Below are 20,548 nucleotides of genomic sequence, written 5' to 3' on the forward strand. Positions count from 1 at the left end.
GACCCCCCTGTGCCGGGCGAGCCCCCCGCCCAGCCCTGGGCAGCCCCCCATGCCAGGCACGCCTGGTGGCCCCAGGGCTGCGGGCCCGGCTGTGCTGCCCCGTCACTCCCGGCTCCATGACCGACGTGGTGGCGGGCACGATTTGGGAATGCGTGGCTCCTCAGGAGCCCAGGAGGGGAAGGGACCGTTCCTGTCCCCCTGCGGACCCCCCAGCAGTGGGGGCACCACCACTCACCCCCCCAGTCCGGATTAACGGGGGAGCCTCATTAGCAGCACCCCCAAACAAAGGCCCGGGCAGGGCGCTGTGCGGGACCAGGAGGAGCCATTAGGGCCCGGAAAAGCAGGAATTTCGGCAGGTTTTGGGAAGGGGGGGGGTGGCCAGGACCCTACCCTGGGGACCCCACACCGGGCTGGCACCGGGATTTGGGGCGATGCACTTCCCCCCCAAACACCCCCCAGCAGAGGGGCAGAGGAGGGTGGGGGCAGAGCAGGGCCGGGGGCTGCGGCGCTGGGGGGGCCGGTGGCTGATGGGGGGGTCCGATGGCTGAGGGGGGGTCCGGGGGTGCCGATGGCTGAGGGGGGGTCCGGAGGTGCCGATGGCTGAGGGGGGGGTCCGGGGGTGCCGATATTAGCGCGGGGGGGTCGGGGGTGCCGATGATGGTGGCGAGGGGGGGGTCTGCAGGCGCCGATAGTGCCGGGGGGCCGGATCCGGGGGTGCCGATGGGGATGGGAGGGTCCGGGGGTGCCGGTGGCAGTGGCGGGGGGCTGCAGGTGCCGATGGCAATAATCGGGGGGTTCCAGGGGTGGCGATGGCGGCGACGGGGGGGTCCAGGGGTGCCGAGAGTGTTGGGGGGGGGGGGTCCGGGGGTGCCGGTGGCAGTGGGAAGGGGGGGGTCCGGGGGTGCCGCTGGTTGTGGCAGAGGGGCCCGGGGGTGCCGTGGCGGTGACAGGGGGGTCCGGGGGTGCCGTGGCGGTGACGGGGGGGCCCGGGGGTGCCGAGAGTGTTGTCCGGGGGTGCCGGTGGCAGTGGGAAGGGGGGGGTCCGGGGGTGCCGCTGGTTGTGACAGGTGGGTTTGACCGATGGTTGTGGCAGAGGGGCCCGGGGGTGCCGTGGCGGTGACGGGGGGGTCCGGGGGTGCCGTGGCGGTGACGGGGGGGCCCGGGGGTGCCGCGGCGGCGGCGGGCGCAGCCAATGCGCGGGGCGGGCGGTGAAGTCACCGCGGTGCCGCAGCCATCGGCCCCGGCGCAGCCGCTGCGCGCAACGAGCGCGTCTGCTCTGAGCCCCCGCTGGCGTCACACGGCGCGGGGGGGACAGGACGGTCGCACACACGCGTGGGGAGAGGCTCCCACGGGGTCACAGAGCCAGGAGGGGGGTCCTGCTCCCGACCCTGCTCCCCACAGCCACTGGTGGCCCGCGGGGACAGAGGGACGTGACCCCTGCTCCTCCCCCCCCCGCCCCCGGTGCAGGCCGGGCTGAGCTCTGCCCCACTCGTGACCTGAGTGGGCTGGGGGCTCAGGGGGCCCCCCCTCCCCTGCCACCAGATCCTGAACACGGAGCCGGAGTGGCCGGAGTGTCCTTGTCCCGGTGCAGGGGGGTCCCCAAGAGGTGTCTCTGTCCCCATCCCCGCGGCCGAGTGTGTCTGAAGGGGGAGGGAGGAATTGGGGTGCCTGGAGGGGGGGCACTGTCCCCTAAAATAGTGCAGGGCGGTCTGAGGGATGCGGGGGTTGCCGTCCCCCACCCCTGCACCCTCAGTGGGTGCAGTTTGGGGGGGACTGGGGGTGCCGCTGTCCAGGGTGCAGCACAGAGGGGCGACAGGGGGGTGTCCCTGTGCCTCAGTGCAGCACAGGGCGGTGACAGGGGGGTGCCCCTGTCCATGGGTGCAGCACAGGGGGGTGACAGGGGGGTGTCCCTGTGCCTGGGTGCAGCACAGGGGGGTGGCAAAGGGGTGCAGCACTGGGGGTGCCAGGTATAGGGGTGCAGGGACCCTTCCGAGGAGTGTCCCCAGCCTCCCCCACACCACAGCAGGGTGCCGGGAGGGGTGTTTCCGGTCCCCGGAGCAGCGAGGGGGGTACCCGAGGGGAGTGCGGTGTCCCCAGAGGGAATCCGGGGGGGTGAGGTCCCGGGTGGGTGCCCGAGAGGGGGTGTGGGTGGCCCCGGGGGGCGTCTGGGGTGTCCCCTTAGGGAGGCTGTTTCCCCCGTTTACGTGTGCGGGGGTCGTTTGTGTCCCCCGGTGCTGCTCGGGGGCTGTTTGTGTCCGGGGGGGGGGGGGGTGCACTGGGGGAGGTGTTTCTGTCCCTGTGCCCGGGGCTTTGGGGTGTCCCGGGGGGGGTTGTTTGTGTGCCCGGGGAGGGGGGACTGTGTCCTCGGGGGGGAACGCTTGTGTCCCGGTGGGCGCCCGGGGAGGGCTGTTTGTGTCCCCGGGGCGGCCGCGTTCCCGGGGGGTGTCCGGGGGGGCTTTGTGGCCCTGGGCGGGGGTGTTTGTATGCGCGGGGTGGCCGCTTGTGTCCCCGGCGGGGTGTCCCCGTCCCGGGGCGCGGCGGGGGGGGGTGTCCGCGGCCGGGGGCGGGGCGGGGCGGGGGCCGCGGCCGTGCCTATAAAGGCGGCGGGGGCGGGGGCGGCGCGTCCCCCCCCCGGCGGCGGCGGAGCGGCGCGGAGCGGAGCGGGCGGCGGTGCGGGCTGCGGTACCACCAGCAGCGGCGGCTCTGCGGGGCCGCGCCGGTGAGCGCCGGCCCGGGGGGCTCGGGGGGGAGCGGGGCCGGATCCGGGGGGCCGCAGCCGCCTGACCCCCCCACCCTCCCCTCCTCTCCCCGCAGGTCTCGGCCACCCCCCGGACTCCCCTCCGGCTCTGCCCGTCCCTCCGCCTCCCTCCCCCCATCCCCCTTTTTTTTTTATTTTGCCGCCCCCCCTCATTTCTCCCAGCAACGCCGCCCCCCGCACCCCCCCGCAGCAAGATGGTGCAGAAGAAATCAGAGATCCCGGGATTCCACCGCTCCTTCAAGGTAAGGGGCTGCTCCCCGCCCCCACGGGGATGCTCTGGGGGGCTCCGGGGCCGGGGTGCCGGCAGGGCCGGGCTGCGCCCGCATCGCTGCACCCCCTGCTCAGGAACGGAGGGGGCCCGGCCGCTTCCTGCCCCACCCCCGACACCCCCCAAACTGAGGAGGTCCGGGGGTGCAGCCACCCAAACCGTGCAGGGGGACCCCTGTGTCCCCCCGTGGCGGAGGTCGCGGTGCTCCCGGGGGTTGGGTCAGTGTCTCCCCCCCATCCCTCGGGTGGGCGCTGGGATGCTGCAGCTCCCGCGGGGATCCCCCTTGGGTGGCTTGGCTGCACTTTCCCCCCGCCCAGCTGCTCCCCTTCCCTTGCCGTCCTGCTCCGGCAGCCTTGGGGGGGTCTCGGGGCTCCCCAGGCCCGGCCCGGTGGGACCGTGCGAGGCTCGATCCCGCAGCGCCGCCCACCCCCCCCAGCCCGGGCCCGTCACCCCCCCCCCCCCCCCCCCCCCCCCCCCCCCGTCCCACCTGCCACTGTCACCTCGGGGTGCGGGGGGTCCCTGTGGTCCCGCTCCCGCTCCATTCGCTTCCCCCCCTTCCTTAGCCGCCTCCTGGCTGTGGGTTGGGGGGTCCTTTGTTCGGTTTTGCTCCAGCTCCGGGGGGCGGGGGGGTCCCCCTAACCCGCCCCCTCATGGCAGTGCCCCCCGCCCCCGCTCGGGTGCCCTCTGGCCGGGGTTCGTGTCCCCCCGCGGTGGCTGGGGATGGAGGCGGGGGGGACACCTCGGTTGTGCTGATGGAGCCCGTGCGCAGCCTCCCATCCCCCAGACCTTTGTGTGGCAGTGCTGCGGCAGCTGGCAGGGCCCCCTGGCCCCCTATTGCCCCGCCAGTGCCCCCCCTTTCTTCCCCTGCCCCCCCGTACACCCCGTGCCTCTCCCAGAGGCCTCGTCCCCCCCATCCTGCCGGGGCTCGTCCCGGGGGGCAGCAGCTGCGGGGCGATGCTGCGCTCCCCAAATCTGGTTTTGAGGGGGAGGGAAGCTGGGAAAATGCAGCACAGGAGAGTTTTGGTCCCGGAGGTCCAAAGTGGTGCTTGGTGGGGGGTTGTTCCTGCTATGATCCTGCCCCCTGTTCCGCGGGGGACCCCCGGCCCCCGCAGGGCTGCAGTAAACAGGCGCCTTCTGGGTGTTTCTGGCGGTGGCCGGGGTTGGCCGTGCTGGGGCTGGCAGCCAGCCCGGGCACCGGGCGGGTTTGGGAACGCCGCTGGAGCTGCCACCTCCACCCAAACAGATTTCATAATCCTGGGGAGGAGGGAGCCCTTTTGCCCCTAGCACTGCCCCATCCCAAGGGTGGCCCAGGGGAGCAGGAAGCAGAGGGTCTCCATGTCCCTTTGGGTGCCGCTGGGGTTCAGCATGGAGGAAGGAGCAGGTCCTGTGCCCTCCATGGATCCCGGGGTGCAGGAGGGTTTGGAGTGAGGCCTGATCCTCCCAGGTCAGGGGTGCCCCACAGCCCGGTGGACACGATGTCCACAGAGCAGGCTCCAGCCACTGTGACCTTGCAGGGAGCTGGGAGGACATGGAGGGGTGGCTCTGGAACCTGTCTTGCCCTGTGACTTCTCTTCCTCCCCCTCCTACCTCACTGTGGTTCAGGTTTGGGTGGAGATTTGGGGTTGGGTTGGTGTGGGCGGCTGCGGTCTGTCTCATCATCCCCCGTGTGCTGGCCTGGGGCTGGCTGGAGGAGTGACCCTGCAGCACCATCCCCATCAGGAGATGAGGTCAAAGCCTTCCTCCTCATCCTCTGGCTCTCCCTGGAGTTCTGCTGTGTCTCACCATGAGCTGGTGTCATGCACCGCGGGGCAGTGAGCAGAATGTGTCCCAGAAGCCAGAGCATGCTGGGCTGTGTGTCTGTGCTGGGCTCAGGGTGGCAGCTGGTGGTTGCTGATCCAGCAGCTGCCACCTCACTCCTGCTCTTGGCTCCCACAGGGGCAAAACCCTTTCGACCTGGAGTTCGACCAGTCCAACCACCTGGAGCCCGTCTTCAACTTCGAGTGCCCGCCCCGTCCCGGTGAGTGGCGGGTGCCTCCTCTCAGGGCTCCCTCCCAGCAGGGCTCCCGCCACCCTGCCCCAGGGTCTGGGCCCTGAAGGCTTTGGGGGCAGTCCTGGCAGTGCTGGGGGAGCCGTGGGTGGACAGGGATGGCTGACACCGCTGGCTTTGCTCTGGCGCAGACATGCCTTCAAGTCAACCCATCGACATCCCTGATGCCAAGAAAAGGAACAAGAAGAAGAAGCGCTGCAGAGCCACCGACAGCTTCTCCGGCAGGTTCGAAGGTGAGCGGGGCTGCTCAGGGACCCCAGGGGCTCCCCTTGGCCTGGGGCAGGACTGGGCCCTCCTGGTGTCCCCAGGCTGTGTGCGGCGGGGCCAGCAGCTCAGGTGACCTCTCCCCTGCCAGATGTTTACCAGCTGCAGGAAGAGGTGCTGGGAGAAGGGGCCCACGCCAGAGTCCAGTCCTGCGTGAACCTCATCACCAACAAGGAGTACGCGGTGAAGGTAAAGATCCAGTGCTGGGGCTGCAGGGCTGCCCTCCTCCCACCCCGTGCCTCAGTTCCATTTCTGCCCTCCGCACCTGGGGCTCTGCCAGCTCCCAGGAGCACCCGGTGCCGGCCCAGGGCTGCGGCTCCATGGGCTGGAGGGAAGGGAGAGGGACGGGGATGCGGCAGCGCTGGGCTGTGGTGGTGGCACACTGGCCTCTGCCACCACCCAGCTCGGGCTCCTCAGTGACCCCCCCTTAGCCATGCTCTTCTCTCTGTCAATGAGGGCAGGCCGGAGACTAAATTAACACTCGGGATGTGTCTGGGGACTTGGGGCAAACAGGGGCACATGGTGCTGGCAGGGTGGTCACCTCCTGCTCACTCCAGGGAGGTCTCTCTCATGCAGCTGCTGGAGAGGGTTGGGGTGAGCTTTTGGGGTGAGGGATGGTGGTCCCGTGGCCCTGCACCCCACAGACTCTGAGCCATGGCACGGAGGCTCTGGGATGGGCCCTGTGTCAAAATGCAGCCGAATGCTGGGGGAGCTGTGCCTCCCCTGTCACTCCATGGGGGCCTTTGGGTGCCCTAGAGGGACCAGCTGAGGCAGCAGGGGAGGGCTGTGGTGGTGGAGTGCTCTGTGTGCCCCAAAGGCTGATGACAGCACCCATCTGCCCTCCCCACCGTGTGGGGTGTCCCCCTGTCCCCCCTTGGCACGGCCAGCGAGCCCCGCTGTGCCCAGTGGGGCATAGGGCCCTTTGCTGCGCCGCTGCTCCGGTGTCACGTGGAGCTCTGCTGGCCCCGGAGGGAGCGGCTTGGCACGGCCTCTGCCGCTTGGCACCGGCGCCGGGAACAGCCTGTTCTGCTGCCTGAGCCCCGCCCGGCCCCGCGGGTCCCTGCGCTGGAGGGACAGGGGTGCCCCGGCCCCTCCCTGGCAGCGCTCAGCCTCCCCTCTTTGCCTTCCAGATCATAGAGAAGCGCCTGGGACACATCCGGAGCAGGGTTTTCCGGGAGGTGGAGATGCTCTATCAGTGCCAGGGACACAGGTACGGGGGGATCATCCCCCACTGTGGGCACTGGGAGTGGGCTGGGACCCGGCTGATGCTCGGGACACCCATGGGCCATAGCCAGGCTGCCCTCTGCCCCCGCTCCCTCCCCGTGACCCCGCTGGCCACGCTGGAGCATCCACAGGGGACGTTCAGTGGTTTGCCATGACGACAGGGCCTCGGTGGCCAAGTTGGAGCCGAGCCGAGCTGCTGCTGCTGAGCGGGGCTGTGTGTGTGTGGGGCGGGCCAGGAGGGGCTGTGAGCAATTAGGGAGGAGCGGAGCCGGGCGCTGCAAGCCCCTCTCCCTCCTGGAATTCGGCCAGGGGGGCCCTGGCCGTGTGGTTTCAATCACTGCAAGCCCAGTTTTCCCATCCCACATCCCTCCCGGGGTCCTGTGCTGGATGGGGCTGTGGGGGGAACCCCAGGAGGTGTTTGGGGGGATGCTGGACTGATGCCATGGTCCCTGCAGAAACGTCCTGGAGCTGATTGAGTTCTTTGAGGAGGAGGAGAGGTTTTACCTGGTGTTTGAGAAGATGAGGGGAGGTGAGTGTGGCATCGGGGCGGGGGGAGCTGGGGCAGCAGGACCCCCACGAGCCCCAGCTCTGCTCTCACCTGGCCACAGGCTCCATCCTGACCCACATCCACCGGAGACGCCACTTCAACGAGCTGGAGGCCAGCGTGGTGGTGCAGGATATTGCCAGTGCCCTGCACTTTCTGCACAACAAAGGTGAGCTGGGACGCCCCAGGTGCCACTGAGGACACCCTGGGGTGTGCTGGGCCCTCCTGGGGGTGTCACTGCCTCCCCCCATCCTCCTGCCCAGGGGACAGTGCCCGTCCCAGCACGCAGGGTCAGGCCCAGCTGCATCACAAGGCTTTTTGTGGTGCGGATCCTGTTCATCCAGTTAGGTTGGGATTCGAGGCCAGCAGCAAATTTTGCCTTTTGCCAGGGTGCAGGCAGTGGTTTGGGGTGGGGGGGGAGGGGTCCCTGTGTTGCCCCCAGACTTTACGCTATAGCGGTCTTGTAGGAGGGGGATTTTTACCCTCATTGGCTCTTTTGCCCCCAGGGATTGCACACAGGGATCTGAAACCAGAAAATATCCTGTGTGAGAGCCCAGACCAGGTGAGCAGGGAGCAGCCAGGGTGGGTGCAGGGTGTGCTGCCTGGGGGTGGGGGGGTGATTCCTCAGGTGGGGGGTGCAGGGGGGTCCTGCCAGGGACACATACATATGCAGCAAGTCCTGCCAGGGACGCACACACCCCCCATATGCCGCAGCACAGCGTGGTGTGAAGCATGACACAAGCTGGCATTGAGCAGCTGTGGCCTGAAAACATGGCTGTGGTCCCCGGGGGGCTGCCGGCTGTGGGTCCTGGAGCATGCCGGGGGGGGTCACCCACCACTTCTTCCCCCTCTCTCCCCAGGTCTCCCCGGTGAAGATCTGCGACTTTGACCTGGGAAGCGGCATCAAACTGAACGGCGACTGCTCCCCCATCTCCACTCCGGAACTGCTCACCCCGGTAAGCGAGCGAGCTCCCCATATCGTGGGGTCCCCGGGGACCCCCCCAGCTGCCTCGCAGCCTCCAGGAGCAGGGCTATGCACGGACACCCCCTGCTCGTCGCTGCTGTCGCTGCGTGTCCCCCGGCCCCCCCCCGCCGTGGCAGGCGAGATGCGGTTACATAACGCGGGGGGGCCGGGGGCTGGCGCAGCGCCCGGGCTGCCGTGAGCCTTAGCAACAGCCCGAGCGCCGCGGCGGCTGCGCCGAGCCTGCCGGGAGAACTGGGTCAGCACCGGGCCGGGGGCCCGCGGTTCCCCGGCTCGTGGGCGAGGGACGGGGGCCGAGCCTCCGGGCTGCGGGAGCGCGGCGCAGGGCGGGCAGCCCGAGAGCTCCCGGGTGTCCCCGTGTCGCACAGATGCCGCGTCCTGCAGAAAGCCGCGCTCCCCTTATCGGCAGCCGCAGGTGCCCCCCGTGCAGGGTATCGCCGGTTTTTGGGGGTGCGAACGTGCCGGGGAGGGCGGAGCCGAGCCCGTGCGGGGTGCGACAGCAGGGGCGGCGGCCAGAACACCCCAGCCCCCTCCGTCCTCCCCGTCCGTCTCCTCCCGGGGCGGGATCCGAGTTCCTGGGGTGTCCCGAGTTTCCCCCCTCTCAGCCCCTGGGGGCGGAGCGGGACGGGCGCTCCATTCCCGCGGGATCGGGCTGGGGGTTGTTTTCCTGCGGTGGCATCAGCTGCTGGGGCCGGAGAGGCCCCTCGTCGGGAGGCCTCGTTACGGGGCGATTATCTGCTGGCTGCAGCTCTTTTCTCCCCTGGTCACGGGGCCTGTGTGGGCTGCGGGTCATGTGCTGGAAAGCCCCAGAGTCCCTGGAGCGATAGGGGAATGGGGCCGCTGGCTCTGCCTCTCCCTGCACAGGGTTAACTCCTCCCGCCCCGGATCCTGCGCGGCAGCTCCGCCTGTGCCGGCCCGGGAGCAGGCACGGCAGGCTCGTCCCACCGTGTCCCGTGGCCGCTCCCAGGCGCTGGGGCTGTCCCGCTGAGCCGGTTGGGTGGTGACAATGCTGTGGGTCCTGTGGGTCCGGCTGTGCTGCGCCGTGCGAGTTGCACCCTTTAGGCTTTATTCTTTTTTTCCTTCGGGGGGGCAGCTGCTGTTGGGTGACCCCAGAGAGGCGGGTCTGTGGCATCCTCTGCGGTGGGAAACCCAGCAGGGTGATGTGGCAGGAGCAAACCTGGGGAGCACCTTCCCTTCAGAGGTGCAGCCCCAGAGATCTGGCAGGACCCTCCCAGTACCCCCTGCCCCATTGCTCCCCACCCTTGGGGCTCACCCCCTGCCCTGGGGCTCACCCTGCCTGTCCCCGCAGTGTGGCTCAGCTGAGTACATGGCCCCAGAGGTGGTGGAAGCCTTCAACGAGGAGGCCTCAATCTACGACAAGCGCTGTGACCTGTGGAGCCTGGGTGTCATCCTGTACATCATGCTGAGCGGGTACCCCCCCTTTGTGGGCCACTGCGGCTCTGACTGCGGCTGGGACCGGGGTGAGGCGTGCCACACCTGCCAGGTGAGTGGGGAGCCCCAGCAGCGCCCAAACTCACCCCCAGTTTGGCTGCAGCACTCCTGGCTGAGGCTCTGTTACTTCTCGCCCTGCTCAGAACATGCTCTTTGAGAGCATCCAGGAGGGGAAGTACGAGTTTCCTGACAAGGACTGGGCGCACATCTCCTTTGGAGCCAAAGACCTCATTTCCAAGCTGCTGGTGAGAGATGCCAAGAAGCGGCTCAGCGCAGCCCAGGTCCTGGAGCACCCCTGGGTGCAGGGGGTGAGTGTTGGTGTCCCCTCCCCACTCTGTGCTCCCCAAATCCGGGGTGGGGAACACCTGTCTGCACAATTCTGGCTCTGACTCGCTGCATTTTGTTGCAGTGTGCCCCGGACAACACCCTGCCAACCCCCATCATCCTGCAGAGGTGAGTGTGGGATACCCCCCAGCCCCCTGAATTCTGACTCCACTCCTCAGCACTACTGTCTGTTCCTTCTGCTTTTTGGGGACTCTGCCATGACTCTGTGTCCGGGCAGGCCTGCTACTTCGGTTTGATTTTTGGTGTCTGACCAGTCTGGCATGGCCAGCATGTGAGGAGGGACACCTGGATATTTGGTCCCGACCTCCCTCCAGCCCCCCACACCCCTCCTGAGCCCATGCCTCCCCTGTAGGAACAGCAGTGCCAAAGAGCTCACCTCCTTTGCTGCTGAGGCCATCGCTGTCAACCGCCAGCTGACACGGCATGATGAGGACGAGGAGGAAGAGGCGGAGGAGGAAGCACGACCCATCATCATCAAAGCTACCTCACGGGCCATGCAGCTCTCCCCCCCCTCTGAGTCCAAGCTGGCCAAGCGGCGGCAGAAGAGCAGCCTGGCCAAGGCAGTGGCCTCTGGGCAGCACCTGGTGGCCCCGCTGGTCCTGGTGGCCGACCAAGCCTGAGTGGTGCCCCTCACACCTGCTGTACCCCATGTCCTCCTTCTCCTCCTTTCTTTCTTCCCCTTTCCCTTCCCGACCCCACTGTTTCTGGCTAGTGACAAGATCAGGACTCGTCCCTGTGGCTGGTTTCCAAGGTTTTGCTGATCTTGTAGGTCTGGGGGTGGGAGGGTTTGTTTAAGATCTTTTTTTTTTTTTTTTTAAAGGTATTAAATCAAGTGTGAGGTTGCTTCACCCAGGGCGCACTCAAGGACATCTGACAGACACATGGACTTTTGTTTCCTGGCTCTTGGTTTCTCCTCTGACATTTTTCCCCCTCCCTGACACCAAAGGACTCTTTGTATCCGCGGCTGCTTTGACGATTTCAGCTCATTTCATACTGTGAACAAAAGACCCTCGGTCGCGTTTTCAGCAGCGGGAGTTGCGTTTTAACCTCGCCCCTCCCCTCAGAGCTGCAGGTTTCTCTCTGATGTTGGGGTAGATCCCACAAAAACCCCTTCCTGGGGGTCTGGGAGGCACCTCCTGGGTGTGGGAGGTGTGGGGAGCCCCTCTGTCCTGTGCTCGGGGGTGTCCCAGCTCAGCTCCAGGGGGACACAGTGCAGGGAACAGCTCAGGCTGGGGAGAGATGGTGCCAGCAAAGGAGCAGTGCCCAACCCACCTTCTTTCCTCGGCATCCTGCTTCCAGAATAAGCTATTCACCTCTTTTTCTTTTTGCCCTTTTTTTTTCCCTTTCCTTTTTAATTACTGTTGGTTTTAAGCTGCCAGCTGTGCTTCTCTACAGAGCACAGAGAGATGTCTTCCTTTCCTCCCACGCTCCGGCTGGCGGCTCCCCGGGGACGCATGGGCATCCCGGGCTGTGCTCTTGTGCCAGGTCAGGTGTTGCACCCCGGGTTTTGGAGGGGCTGGTGGCTGTGCCCTTGGGGATGTGCATGGGGGATGAGGTGTTCAGGGTGGCCAGAGCAGCCAGAAACACTCTCTGGGAGTTGTGTGTTCTGTGGAAAGCAAGGACCGCCTTAAAGAGCATCAGGACCTGCTGCAGGACAGTGAGACCTGCCGTGGCTTCAGGCTGGCCCCGAGGCTGCCGTGGCAGGAGGGTCGGGGGGCACAGAGGGTGCCCAATGCCCCGGGGGTGCCAGTGGGTGAGCAGTCAGGCTGGTGGCAGCACCCAAAGGCTAGGGCATGGGGGAGCTGCCTAGGGACGGCTCGGGATGTGGGGCTGGAAGGTTTGGGGTCAGAGCAGTCGGGTCTTCAGCAGGGAGAGTGCTGGTGCGGGTGGTCATGCACGTGCATCCCTGCTCTGTGTGTTCAGGCAGGCGTGGCATTGTCCTTGGAGTTCGCTTCAGCGTGAGAAGGACTCGGGATGCTGAGTCGGGGCGAGGCCCTTGGCTGGTTTCTGGGTCTGTCCAGGGGAGCAGGACCTGTGCTCGGGGCCAGACTGGCATGCAGAGCACCCTGACACCCCCTGCTCCCTGCCACAGGCACTGCTTGGGGTTGTGCCACCAAGCTGTGCCTGCTGCCAGCCCCCATCCCACTGGGAGGGCAGTGTCCCCTTCATAGCCTCCTCCTGTCCCTTCCAACTCAGTGCTTTGAGCTTTATATTTTGCAAAAGCAGCCTCGGCCCATCGTGTGCACAGGTGAGGGTTTGGGAGCTCTGAGCTGGGGAACAGACTTCCCTGGGTCTTCAGCTGAAGACAGTCATTGTCTCTGGAAACAAAAAAAGAAAGTTCTCCTTTTTATTTTAAGACTGCTGACAGCAATACTATGCAATATATGTTGTTTTTTGTTTCAGGGAGGTGTGTGTGTTATCTTGGGAGATGATGATCTCGGGTGTTGATGGAGTTTAGGGCAGGGGCCATCTTCTCTCACCCTTCCCAGCCTTTCTGCTGACCCAGGGAGGCTGAGGAGAGTGACTCCATCCCCATCCCACCCCGGAAACTGCCTCGCACTTGTGATCTCCCTCTCCCCTGTGTGTCCCCAGTCCCACTGTGCTGGGTGGGGAGGAGTGAGGCAGTGGTGAGGGGAGACCCTCCTTGCAGGCACCAGGACACCCTGGAGAGGCCTCCTTTAACAGAAAGAAAAAAAAATCCATCTTGATTGTACATTGTTACTTTTTATAGCTTATTTTGTTTTATCAGTTGTAGATAATTCCTTGTTGTCTTATATTAAGAAATACTTGAATGATGTACAGTACGCGATGCCTTGAGCTGGTATTGTGAAGCTATCGTTGATGCTGCACGCTGCAGCCTTTTTTTAAAAAACAAAAAAATCATGGGAAGGGGATGGCAGGGGGATGTCACCAAAATTTATCTGTCCCCTGTGCTGCTTTTGTTGGCAAACTGAGTTTCCCCTTTTCCCCCCACAGATAAGAGTGATCTCTTTTATATCTCTATATATATAAGTACACCACACACTCTGGGGAAGGCCTGGGTGACCCTGCCTGTGTCCCGTGGGTGTCCTCGGCCAGGGGTGTGCAGCCAGAAGATGCTGTGGGAGTTTGTGGGAGTTGGAGGATGTGCTGGGAGCACCCGAGCTCGGCCTGGGCTCAGCTTTGCATTTTGGGTGGGGTTTGGTGTGGACCCGGCGCTCCTGGCGTGGTACTGGGGGGTGACCCAATGCCAGGTCTGTGCATTGGTAGAGAATCTTTAAATGCCTCTAGAGCTGGGGATCGACTGGAAAACCTCCAGCCTGGCTGGTGGCAGTGCTGGGCACCCGCAGGTGCCCTGGCAGGGCAGGCATGGCTGGGGACACCCTTGTGCCAGGGCCAGACGTCCCCTCCCCGCTGCCAGCGCCTCTCCCGGGGCGGTTTCCAGACAGATGCTCCCATGGTCCAGCACCAGCGACCCCCTCTCGCCAGCACCCTTTTTCCTCCTCTTCCTCTTTCCAAACTTCCCCCCCATAGAGCATCTATCTTGGAAACCAACTTCAATTTTTTTTTTTTTGTTTTTAAAGCTGGAAATGTTAAGTGTTTTTGCTTCCTCTCCTTCCCCCCCCACCCTTCCTCCAGCCAACTAACTCGACATAGAACTGGTTAGAAACGTTTACTGTGAAGCTAACTCTTTTTTATGAAACCAGGAGAAACTTTCTCCACTTTACAATTGATGAAGACTGCCAAAGCTGGTTCAACAAGAGTCACGTTAACGCACTGTTGGTTTGTGCAACAGCGGCCTCTGCTCAGGGGCTGGCTGGGAAATAAAAATGAAAATAGTAAAAAAAAAAAAAAAAAGACAAAAAGAGAAAAAAAGAAAAAAAAGCAAACACACAAAAAGAAGCACTTTACTGTATGTACCAGGTGACCTGATACAGCTGAATTGAAGTTTTCCTTTATAACAATTGTTGATGCCAGAATTTTGTATTCTGTTTTGTAAGAATTTAATAAAAATGCATTGAGACCTATGTGGTGGGCAGGTGGCTGTGGCAGGTGGGGCATGTTGGATCGGGGGGTTGGGGAAGTGGGTGGCACTCCATCCAGGGGCTCCTCTCCCTATAACCCTTCCTAACTCTCACTTGTTCCTTCCCAGCCTGCTGCTGCCCCGGGGGGCTGGGAGTGTGGCAGGGTGGGAGGCCAGGAATAGGGGCTGGCAGTGGCTCAGGCCCTGACTCACTTTTCCCAGCGGGATGGTGTGATCCTCTCAATCCCAATGGGAGCTGGAGGTCATGGGGCAGGGCTGCGCTCCCTGCCAGCTGCACGCAGTGGCCTTGGGACTGCCCTGCCACCCCCAAGACGCTCCCGGCACATCCCCGCCACCCCTCCCTGGCTCAGGGGGCAGAGGGGGACACTGAGGCAAGAGGAAAATGTGATGGGATAGGTAAGGCAGTGGGGACTGGAGGCTGGGGATCAGGGTGTGGGAAAAAGGCTGTAGAGGCCCTGCTGAGCTTTCTTACATGGACAAGGCAAGACCTTGTGGAATTTAAAATAAAAATTTAAAATCCCGACTTCTCCCTCCGTGCTGCTATGCTGCTCTGGATCCCTCTGGATGCCATTGCCATGGTGCTGCTGCCCTGGCAGAACCCCATCCATGGCACCCCAGGTTTGGGGAATGGGCTCTGCCAAGGACCAGCTGCTGCTCTGAGCTGAGAGAGCCCCCCTGCAACACTGCTGAGAATCCAGGCTCACTGCTTGGTAAATGCTGCAGCTGCTTCTTGCAGCACCTGGATCAGGACAGGATGGCCCCAGAAGTCTCCCTTCCCTGGCTGTTCCAGGATGGCATGTGGTGAGAACAGAGCTGGGGTTCCCTCCATGCTGAGGATGAGGAGCACATCCCATCCTATGGTGTTGGTGCTGTTCCTGCCTCTGATGAGCAAAGCTATTGCTCCCTGCTGGGCCTGGGGCCACCAGCTGGTGACCCTGGACATTTTAGGAGCATCCAGCTCTCGGCTCCTCCTCTCTTGCATGTTGTTTCACCATCATTGGGCCCTCAGCTGTGTGCTTCAGAAATCTTTCCTCTCCTGCCTTTTGCTCTAGAGCTGTCCTGCAGACAATCCTGCTTCCAAGATTCCAGGTGGATCCCAGACAGTTGTGTCAAAGGCAGCTTTGCTGCAGATGCTGGTTTAACTTTAAATCTCTGAAATTCCTTCACATGGTCCCTCTTCTCCCCCTTCCCCAGTTTCCCCAGCCCCAGAAAGCGCCTGGCAGTTGGAAACCGTTCCTGAGCACGTGCAGAGAAGGGCAGCTCTGAAAATAACCCAGCGCTGGGTTAAAATAACCTGTGCTGCTCTGGTGCCTGAGCATCAGCCCAAAATAGGCTCCACCGGGATAAGGGTGCTATAAATACCCTAGTGTGGATTTGCATTGGAGAAAAGCCCCACAGCAGGAGCAGCGCCATGCCGCCCACGCCAGCCCCGAGGGAAGGAGCCACTGCAGAGCCACCGGCGTGGCCTGGCTGACACAGGGGGCCAGCCAGGCTTTGGGTGACGTGGTGGCTTTGTGCCAGTCCGCTGTCTTCAGGATTTAATGGAGCCTTCGGATGGATCTGAGTGGCCGCAGCGCTGGTGTGACTTTGCCGGGCACGTAGGATAAGGGAAGAGATGAGAATTCTGACTCCATGTTTCAGAAGGCTGGTTTATTATATTATGATATATATATTATATTAAAAATGCTAAACTAAAACTATACTAAAAGAACAGAGAGAAAGGAATCATCAGAAGGTGAGACAGAAATAGAATGGAATGAATAACAAAGTCTTGTGACTGACCAGTGACAGTCTGGACAGCCGGACTGTGATTTGTTATTAATTAGAAACAACTACATGGGACCAATCACAAATCCACTTGTTGCATTCCTCAACAACAAATAGTCATTATTTACATTTATCCCTGAAACCTCTCAACTTCTCAAAAAAGAAAATCTTAACAAAAGGATTTTCATAAAATATCATAACTGCACACTGGGGTGGCTGGTGGGGTCACATCTGGCTTCAGCCCAGGGCACTGAGGCACCTGGGCAGGAGCAAAGATGAAGTGTCCTCAGTACTTTGGGTCTGATCCCGGCTCTGCTGGTGGCAAATGATGACCTGGGTGATTAAACAACATTTTGATTCAACGTCTGCCCAAAAAACCACCCTGGAGTGAGTAACATGCATTCCCTCAGACCAGAGTGCTCTCCTGAACCGTCAGTGAACCCCAAACTCACACTGGGCAATGTAGGGAGGAAGGTGTGAAGTGTGTTCTGATGCAAAACAGCTGCTTTGGATCAAAAAAATATTTAATTTTCCTTTTTGTGCTTTTAAAATGTTTTCTGAGATGGGGTAGAGAAGGAAAGTGCATTTTTGCAGAGAATCATGTCTCCTATCCAGGCAACCCAATCCTGCCATCTGGGGTGGTTTTTTGGTAGGATGTGCCATTTTGGTGTGGTTTTGACTGGTGTGTGCAGGTTCTTCCTGTGAAATCATCTCAGGGAGTGTGTGATGTGCTCCCCAGCAGAGCCCAGCACACAGGTCTGGCCCTGCCTGTGTTTCCTGTGGCTGCTCCCTCTGCGCCAGGAGCCTCGGTGGCAGTGGCACAGCATGGCACGTCTGTTTCCTCCACTGTCTGGAGAAGGCCTTGGTCAGCCTTGTTTGTGGTTTTGGATGGTGAAGTGTGAATTTTGGAGAGCCATGGGGTGCAGGTCTGGCTTTCCCACGGGATTCCAGCTCTGGGTGGCATTGCACAGGCAATGGGAGCTGTGGTCAGTCCGTAGGAGCTGAGCAGGGTCAGGTTTTCTCAAAACCTGGGAGAGCTGTGTCCATGGCTGGAGCGGCCCTGGGCCTCGTGAGTCACCTTCCCACCTGGCTGCAGGTTTAGATCAGGGCTTGGTGCTAAGGCACAGGGTTGGGCAGGTCCCACTTTGCCCTCCTCTGGCTCACACCTGGGATGTCTCTGAGTCTTCCTCGGAGCTTCCTACATGCTAAAAGGCCTCCTTTGAGGTGAGCTGCTCAGCCAGGGGAGAGTTGCATCTGCCTGCCTTTTGCTTGGAACACACATTTCCAGCTTTTGCTTCGAGCACACATTCTAAGTGTTTTTTTCTGCCTACACGAGGTGAAGAAAGGCCAGATGTTCTCTGCTATCCAACTCCGAGCACTCTGGTGCCACTGGTTTCATTCCAGCTGCTTGTAGCTTTGTGAGACCCTTCATGTCCAGTCCTGGATGGGGTCAGCCTTCATCCCACCAGCTGAACCCCAGTGATCTCCCTGCCCAGCGTTACTGCTGGGGTGAGGCTTTTGTTCACCCTGTGAATGGCCTGGCTAAAAGAGCACTGCCTTTGCCCAGTGCCTGATCACTGAAGGAATCTGTTGGCTACCAGACCCAGAAATAATGACGCCGAGCCTTTTATAGGAGTGTTTGTTCCCAGGTTTATTTTTGGGATGGTAAAGTCTCCTGTACGACACTCATCTTTTTATTCCTCTGGTCTAACACACCACTGATCACCGTGGTGTTGGTGCTGGGTCGCTGCAGCAAACCCATCACCCCATCCCACACCATCGCCATGGCGAGTGCCCCACACAGATCCATTTCCCTCAGATCCACGGCTGTGTTTCCTTACACTGGCCCTGAGTTAAGCCTCTGGCTCCTGCCACAACACAAATCACCCCAATTTAGTTTACCACGGGCTGAATAACCAGCATCTGTCTGATGCAGGATGGCAGGGCTGGCACGGTGAGCATGGCACAGAGCAGGCTGGTGGTGCTGGGAAGATCAGGATTGAACGGGTGTGGAATCCCCTCCCCAGGTGATGGAGAAGCACCCGTCCTCCCTGGCAGGCACACCACAGTTTGTCGAAGATGAATTTGCTGGGATTTTGGAGCAGGGAACGCTATGGTGAGGAAACTTCAGCCTCCACCAGCAGCATGGGCCGGGCTGGATTATCCCGCACCTCCCAGGCAGGGCAGGAGCCCCTCAGTGGCACTCCTGGAGCTGGATACGTGTGCAATGACACAGCCAGTGACCCCGCGGCGCTTGGGACGTGCCTACAGGCCATTCCTGCCAGCCATCAGCCGCGTCCAAGCATCCAGGCGGGCACAGCGAGTCTCCAGCTCCCTCTAACGTCTGTGGCCCGAAAGGAGCAGCCGCAAGCAGGACTGGCCTGAGCAGGGAGCGGGCGGGCGGCCAGGCTGCACGGCCCCGAGGGAAAAGGATGACGCTGAAATCTGTGGAAGCAGCTGGGCTAGAAAGGGGGGAGCGATGAGCCGAGGAAATGGTGCTGAAGAGTAAAGGATGAAGCGTTTTAAGAGAGAATACGGCTGTGCTGAATGCCTGGTTATTATTACTAAATGAAAGATTTCACAGGAAAAAGGACTGTTCCTCTGAAAAATATTATTTCTAATACTCTAAATAGATACTCTAAAATGCTGTAAGTGTTTCCAGCCCTGGGAGTGCTTAAAAAACATGTGGTGACATGGTTTAGTGGTGAACATGGTGGGGATGCCGGGGTAACAGTTGGACTTGATCTTAAAAAAGTTTTCTTATATTAATGATTCTATGGTTCTGTGGTTCTCTGATTTTAAAGGCTCCTACTCATTCCTGCCTCCACTGGGACTGTTAGGACAGGAGTTCTGCAAAGGAGTTTCCCAAACGTGTCCATGTGAAATGCAGCTTTAAAAATGCAGCAAGAAACCTGACAGCACAGAATGCAGCAGAAATGGGTATTGACAACACAATACAAAGCCAGGCTGGACTCTCAGTCAAAATCAGTGGTGTAGCAGCGCTGCTGTGTCAGGCCATAGTGGCTCATGGAGAGATCCCAGAGCTGTGTGAGGGTCTGGAAGTGTTGAATCCACACAAACAGCACACAATCCACACAAACAGCATGTCTGTGTGCTGCAGAAGCTGTAACACCAAGGCACAGGAAGCAGAAGGGGCAGCCAGGCCATCTCCCCTCTGACACATCGACTCGCTGACCGCACGCCTGCTCCTGACTGGGTGTGTGCGCAGCACAGATCGGGGGATGGATAACAGAGAGAAGGGGAATGTAATTACCCTGTGAAGAATAAATCACTTTAACGGTTCAGTTTCTGAGATCACAGCGAGGCAGTGGCACAGCCTCTTAATTAATCTTCTGCTTTGCAGCCGACTCCTGTCCCCGCGCCATCTCCACCTCACACTGCCTGGCGAGGAGATGCCATTGATGGGGACAACACCGGCCAGTGGCTTCTGGCTGAACAGGTCCAGCAGGAGCAGCAGGGCACGACCAGGTGAGGGATCAGGGTGCTGCGGCTCCCGGGTTTGTGCAGGGTAACACCTGTGGTGGGCCTGGTAATGTGCTGCTCCAGGCCTGTGTCAGCAGCAGCAGCCAGTAACTCTGATTATTGTGAGGAATTGCTGGGCATGAAGCAGCGGTCTAGGGATGCTGGAGGCCTGGGTCTGCTGCAGAGGAATGGCTGGTGTGTGAGATCATGAGGGGAAAACCCCCAATTCACCTTCACCTCCACAAGACCCAAACCTCCCTGGCTCCTCACCCCCAGCAGTGATTCCCTTCAGCCCCTTAAGTCTCAACCTCTTCTCTGTGAATTGCACCCCATTTCTCATCCCTTCACAAACTGCTCTCTGGGCTCCCTCATCCTCCTCAGAATAACCCCTTTCACAGGGATGCTCCCCTTATCCCTCAAAATTGCCCCTCAGAGATTGCTCCCCTTTGACTCCCTCACATTGCTCCTCAGGGAATCGCCATTATCTCCAAACTGGTTCTCAGGGATTGCTTCTGTCACACCCCCACACTGTTCCTCGGAATCTTATCTCTCAAAACTGCCCTTCAGGGATTGCTTCCCTCACCCCCTGCCCCCCTCATTGCTCCTCAGGAAATCACTCCCATTTCCTTTCTCCTCCTCCTTTCACCCCAGGGATGTGCCCTCATCCTCCTCAGGGATCACTTCCTCATTCCCAAAACTGCCCCTCGAGGATTGCTCCTCTTGCTACCCCCTCCACGTTGCTCCTCAGGGAAATTCTCCCTTATCCTCAAAACTGTCCCTCAGGTTTGGCCCCTCATCATCTTCAGGGATTATTCCCCCATGGATCATTCCTTTATTGCCCTCAGGGATCACCCCCTCATTCCCAACACCGTCCCTCAGGGACTGACCCTCACCTCTTCAAGGGTCACCCCCTTTGTCCCCCAGACTGCCCCTCAGGGACAGTTTCCATCCTTTTCAGGGATCGGCCCTTCAGGGATCATCCCCATATTCTCCCTAAGGAATCGTCCCCTCATCCCCCAAACTGTCCCCAGGGATCGCCCACCAAAATTGCCTCTCATCCGTCCACACTGGTTCCTCAGGGTCTCATCCCCTCTTGCCCCAAAAGTGCCCTACAGGGATTGCTCCGCTCTGCTGCTCGTCAGGGAAATGCCCCGTTACCCTCAAAAGAGCCCCTCGGGGATCGTCCCTCAGCCCCCTCAGGGATCGCCCCTCATCTCCAAACGTGCTCCTCAGGGATGGATCCTCATCCTCCTCAAGGATCGCCCCCTCAGGAATCATCCCCATAGGTATCACCCCTCACTCCCCCTCGCATCGCCTTCCATCCTCCCCCTCCGTGCCGGCCCCGCCCGCCGCCCCACGCCCTCTCCCCGCCCCGCCACCGCCTCCGCCG

At 61.5% G+C, this 20,548-nt stretch overlaps 1 protein-coding gene across 4 annotated transcripts; it reads left to right on the top strand.

Annotated features, from left to right (window-relative positions):
- The first annotated feature begins 2,681 nt into the window (after positions 1–2,681).
- Positions 2,682–20,459, top strand: MKNK2 (MAPK interacting serine/threonine kinase 2). 4 transcript variants are annotated; one of them, XM_038163489.1, is made up of 15 exons: positions 2,682–2,719; positions 2,815–3,000; positions 4,962–5,043; positions 5,205–5,306; positions 5,429–5,526; positions 6,468–6,547; positions 7,017–7,090; positions 7,170–7,274; positions 7,612–7,667; positions 7,966–8,061; positions 9,397–9,591; positions 9,683–9,847; positions 9,949–9,992; positions 19,040–19,164; positions 19,810–20,459. In XM_038163489.1, the coding sequence occupies exons 2-15, from the start codon at positions 2,953–2,955 to the stop codon at positions 20,442–20,444; spliced, it is 1,905 nt and encodes a 634-aa protein (XP_038019417.1). In that variant the 5' UTR covers positions 2,682–2,719; positions 2,815–2,952; the 3' UTR covers positions 20,445–20,459. The 4 variants fall into 4 exon arrangements, with proteins under 4 accessions (XP_038019417.1, XP_038019419.1, XP_038019420.1 ...); XM_038163491.1 differs by having other exon boundaries at positions 20,392–20,459; XM_038163492.1 differs by lacking the exon at positions 19,810–20,459 and adding an exon at positions 19,286–19,329.
- Positions 20,460–20,548: the final 89 nt, after the last annotated feature.

This window comes from Motacilla alba, chromosome 28 (assembly GCF_015832195.1).
Source record: "Motacilla alba alba isolate MOTALB_02 chromosome 28, Motacilla_alba_V1.0_pri, whole genome shotgun sequence".
Classification (NCBI taxonomy): domain Eukaryota; kingdom Metazoa; phylum Chordata; class Aves; order Passeriformes; family Motacillidae; genus Motacilla; species Motacilla alba.

What these genes read in the sequence shown, in the direction of transcription:
- MKNK2 (XM_038163489.1), top strand. Translation starts at nt 2,953, where the DNA reads ATGGTGCAGAAGAAATCAGAGATCCCGGGATTCCACCGCTCCTTCAAG. An exon ending in ACCCCCATCATCCTGCAGAG is followed by an intron (nt 9,993 to 19,039) that starts GTGAGTGTGGGA and finishes TCTGCTTTGCAG; the next exon opens with CCGACTCCTGTCCCCGCGCC. An exon ending in GAGCAGCAGGGCACGACCAG is followed by an intron (nt 19,165 to 19,809) that starts GTGAGGGATCAG and finishes CTTTCACCCCAG; the next exon opens with GGATGTGCCCTCATCCTCCT.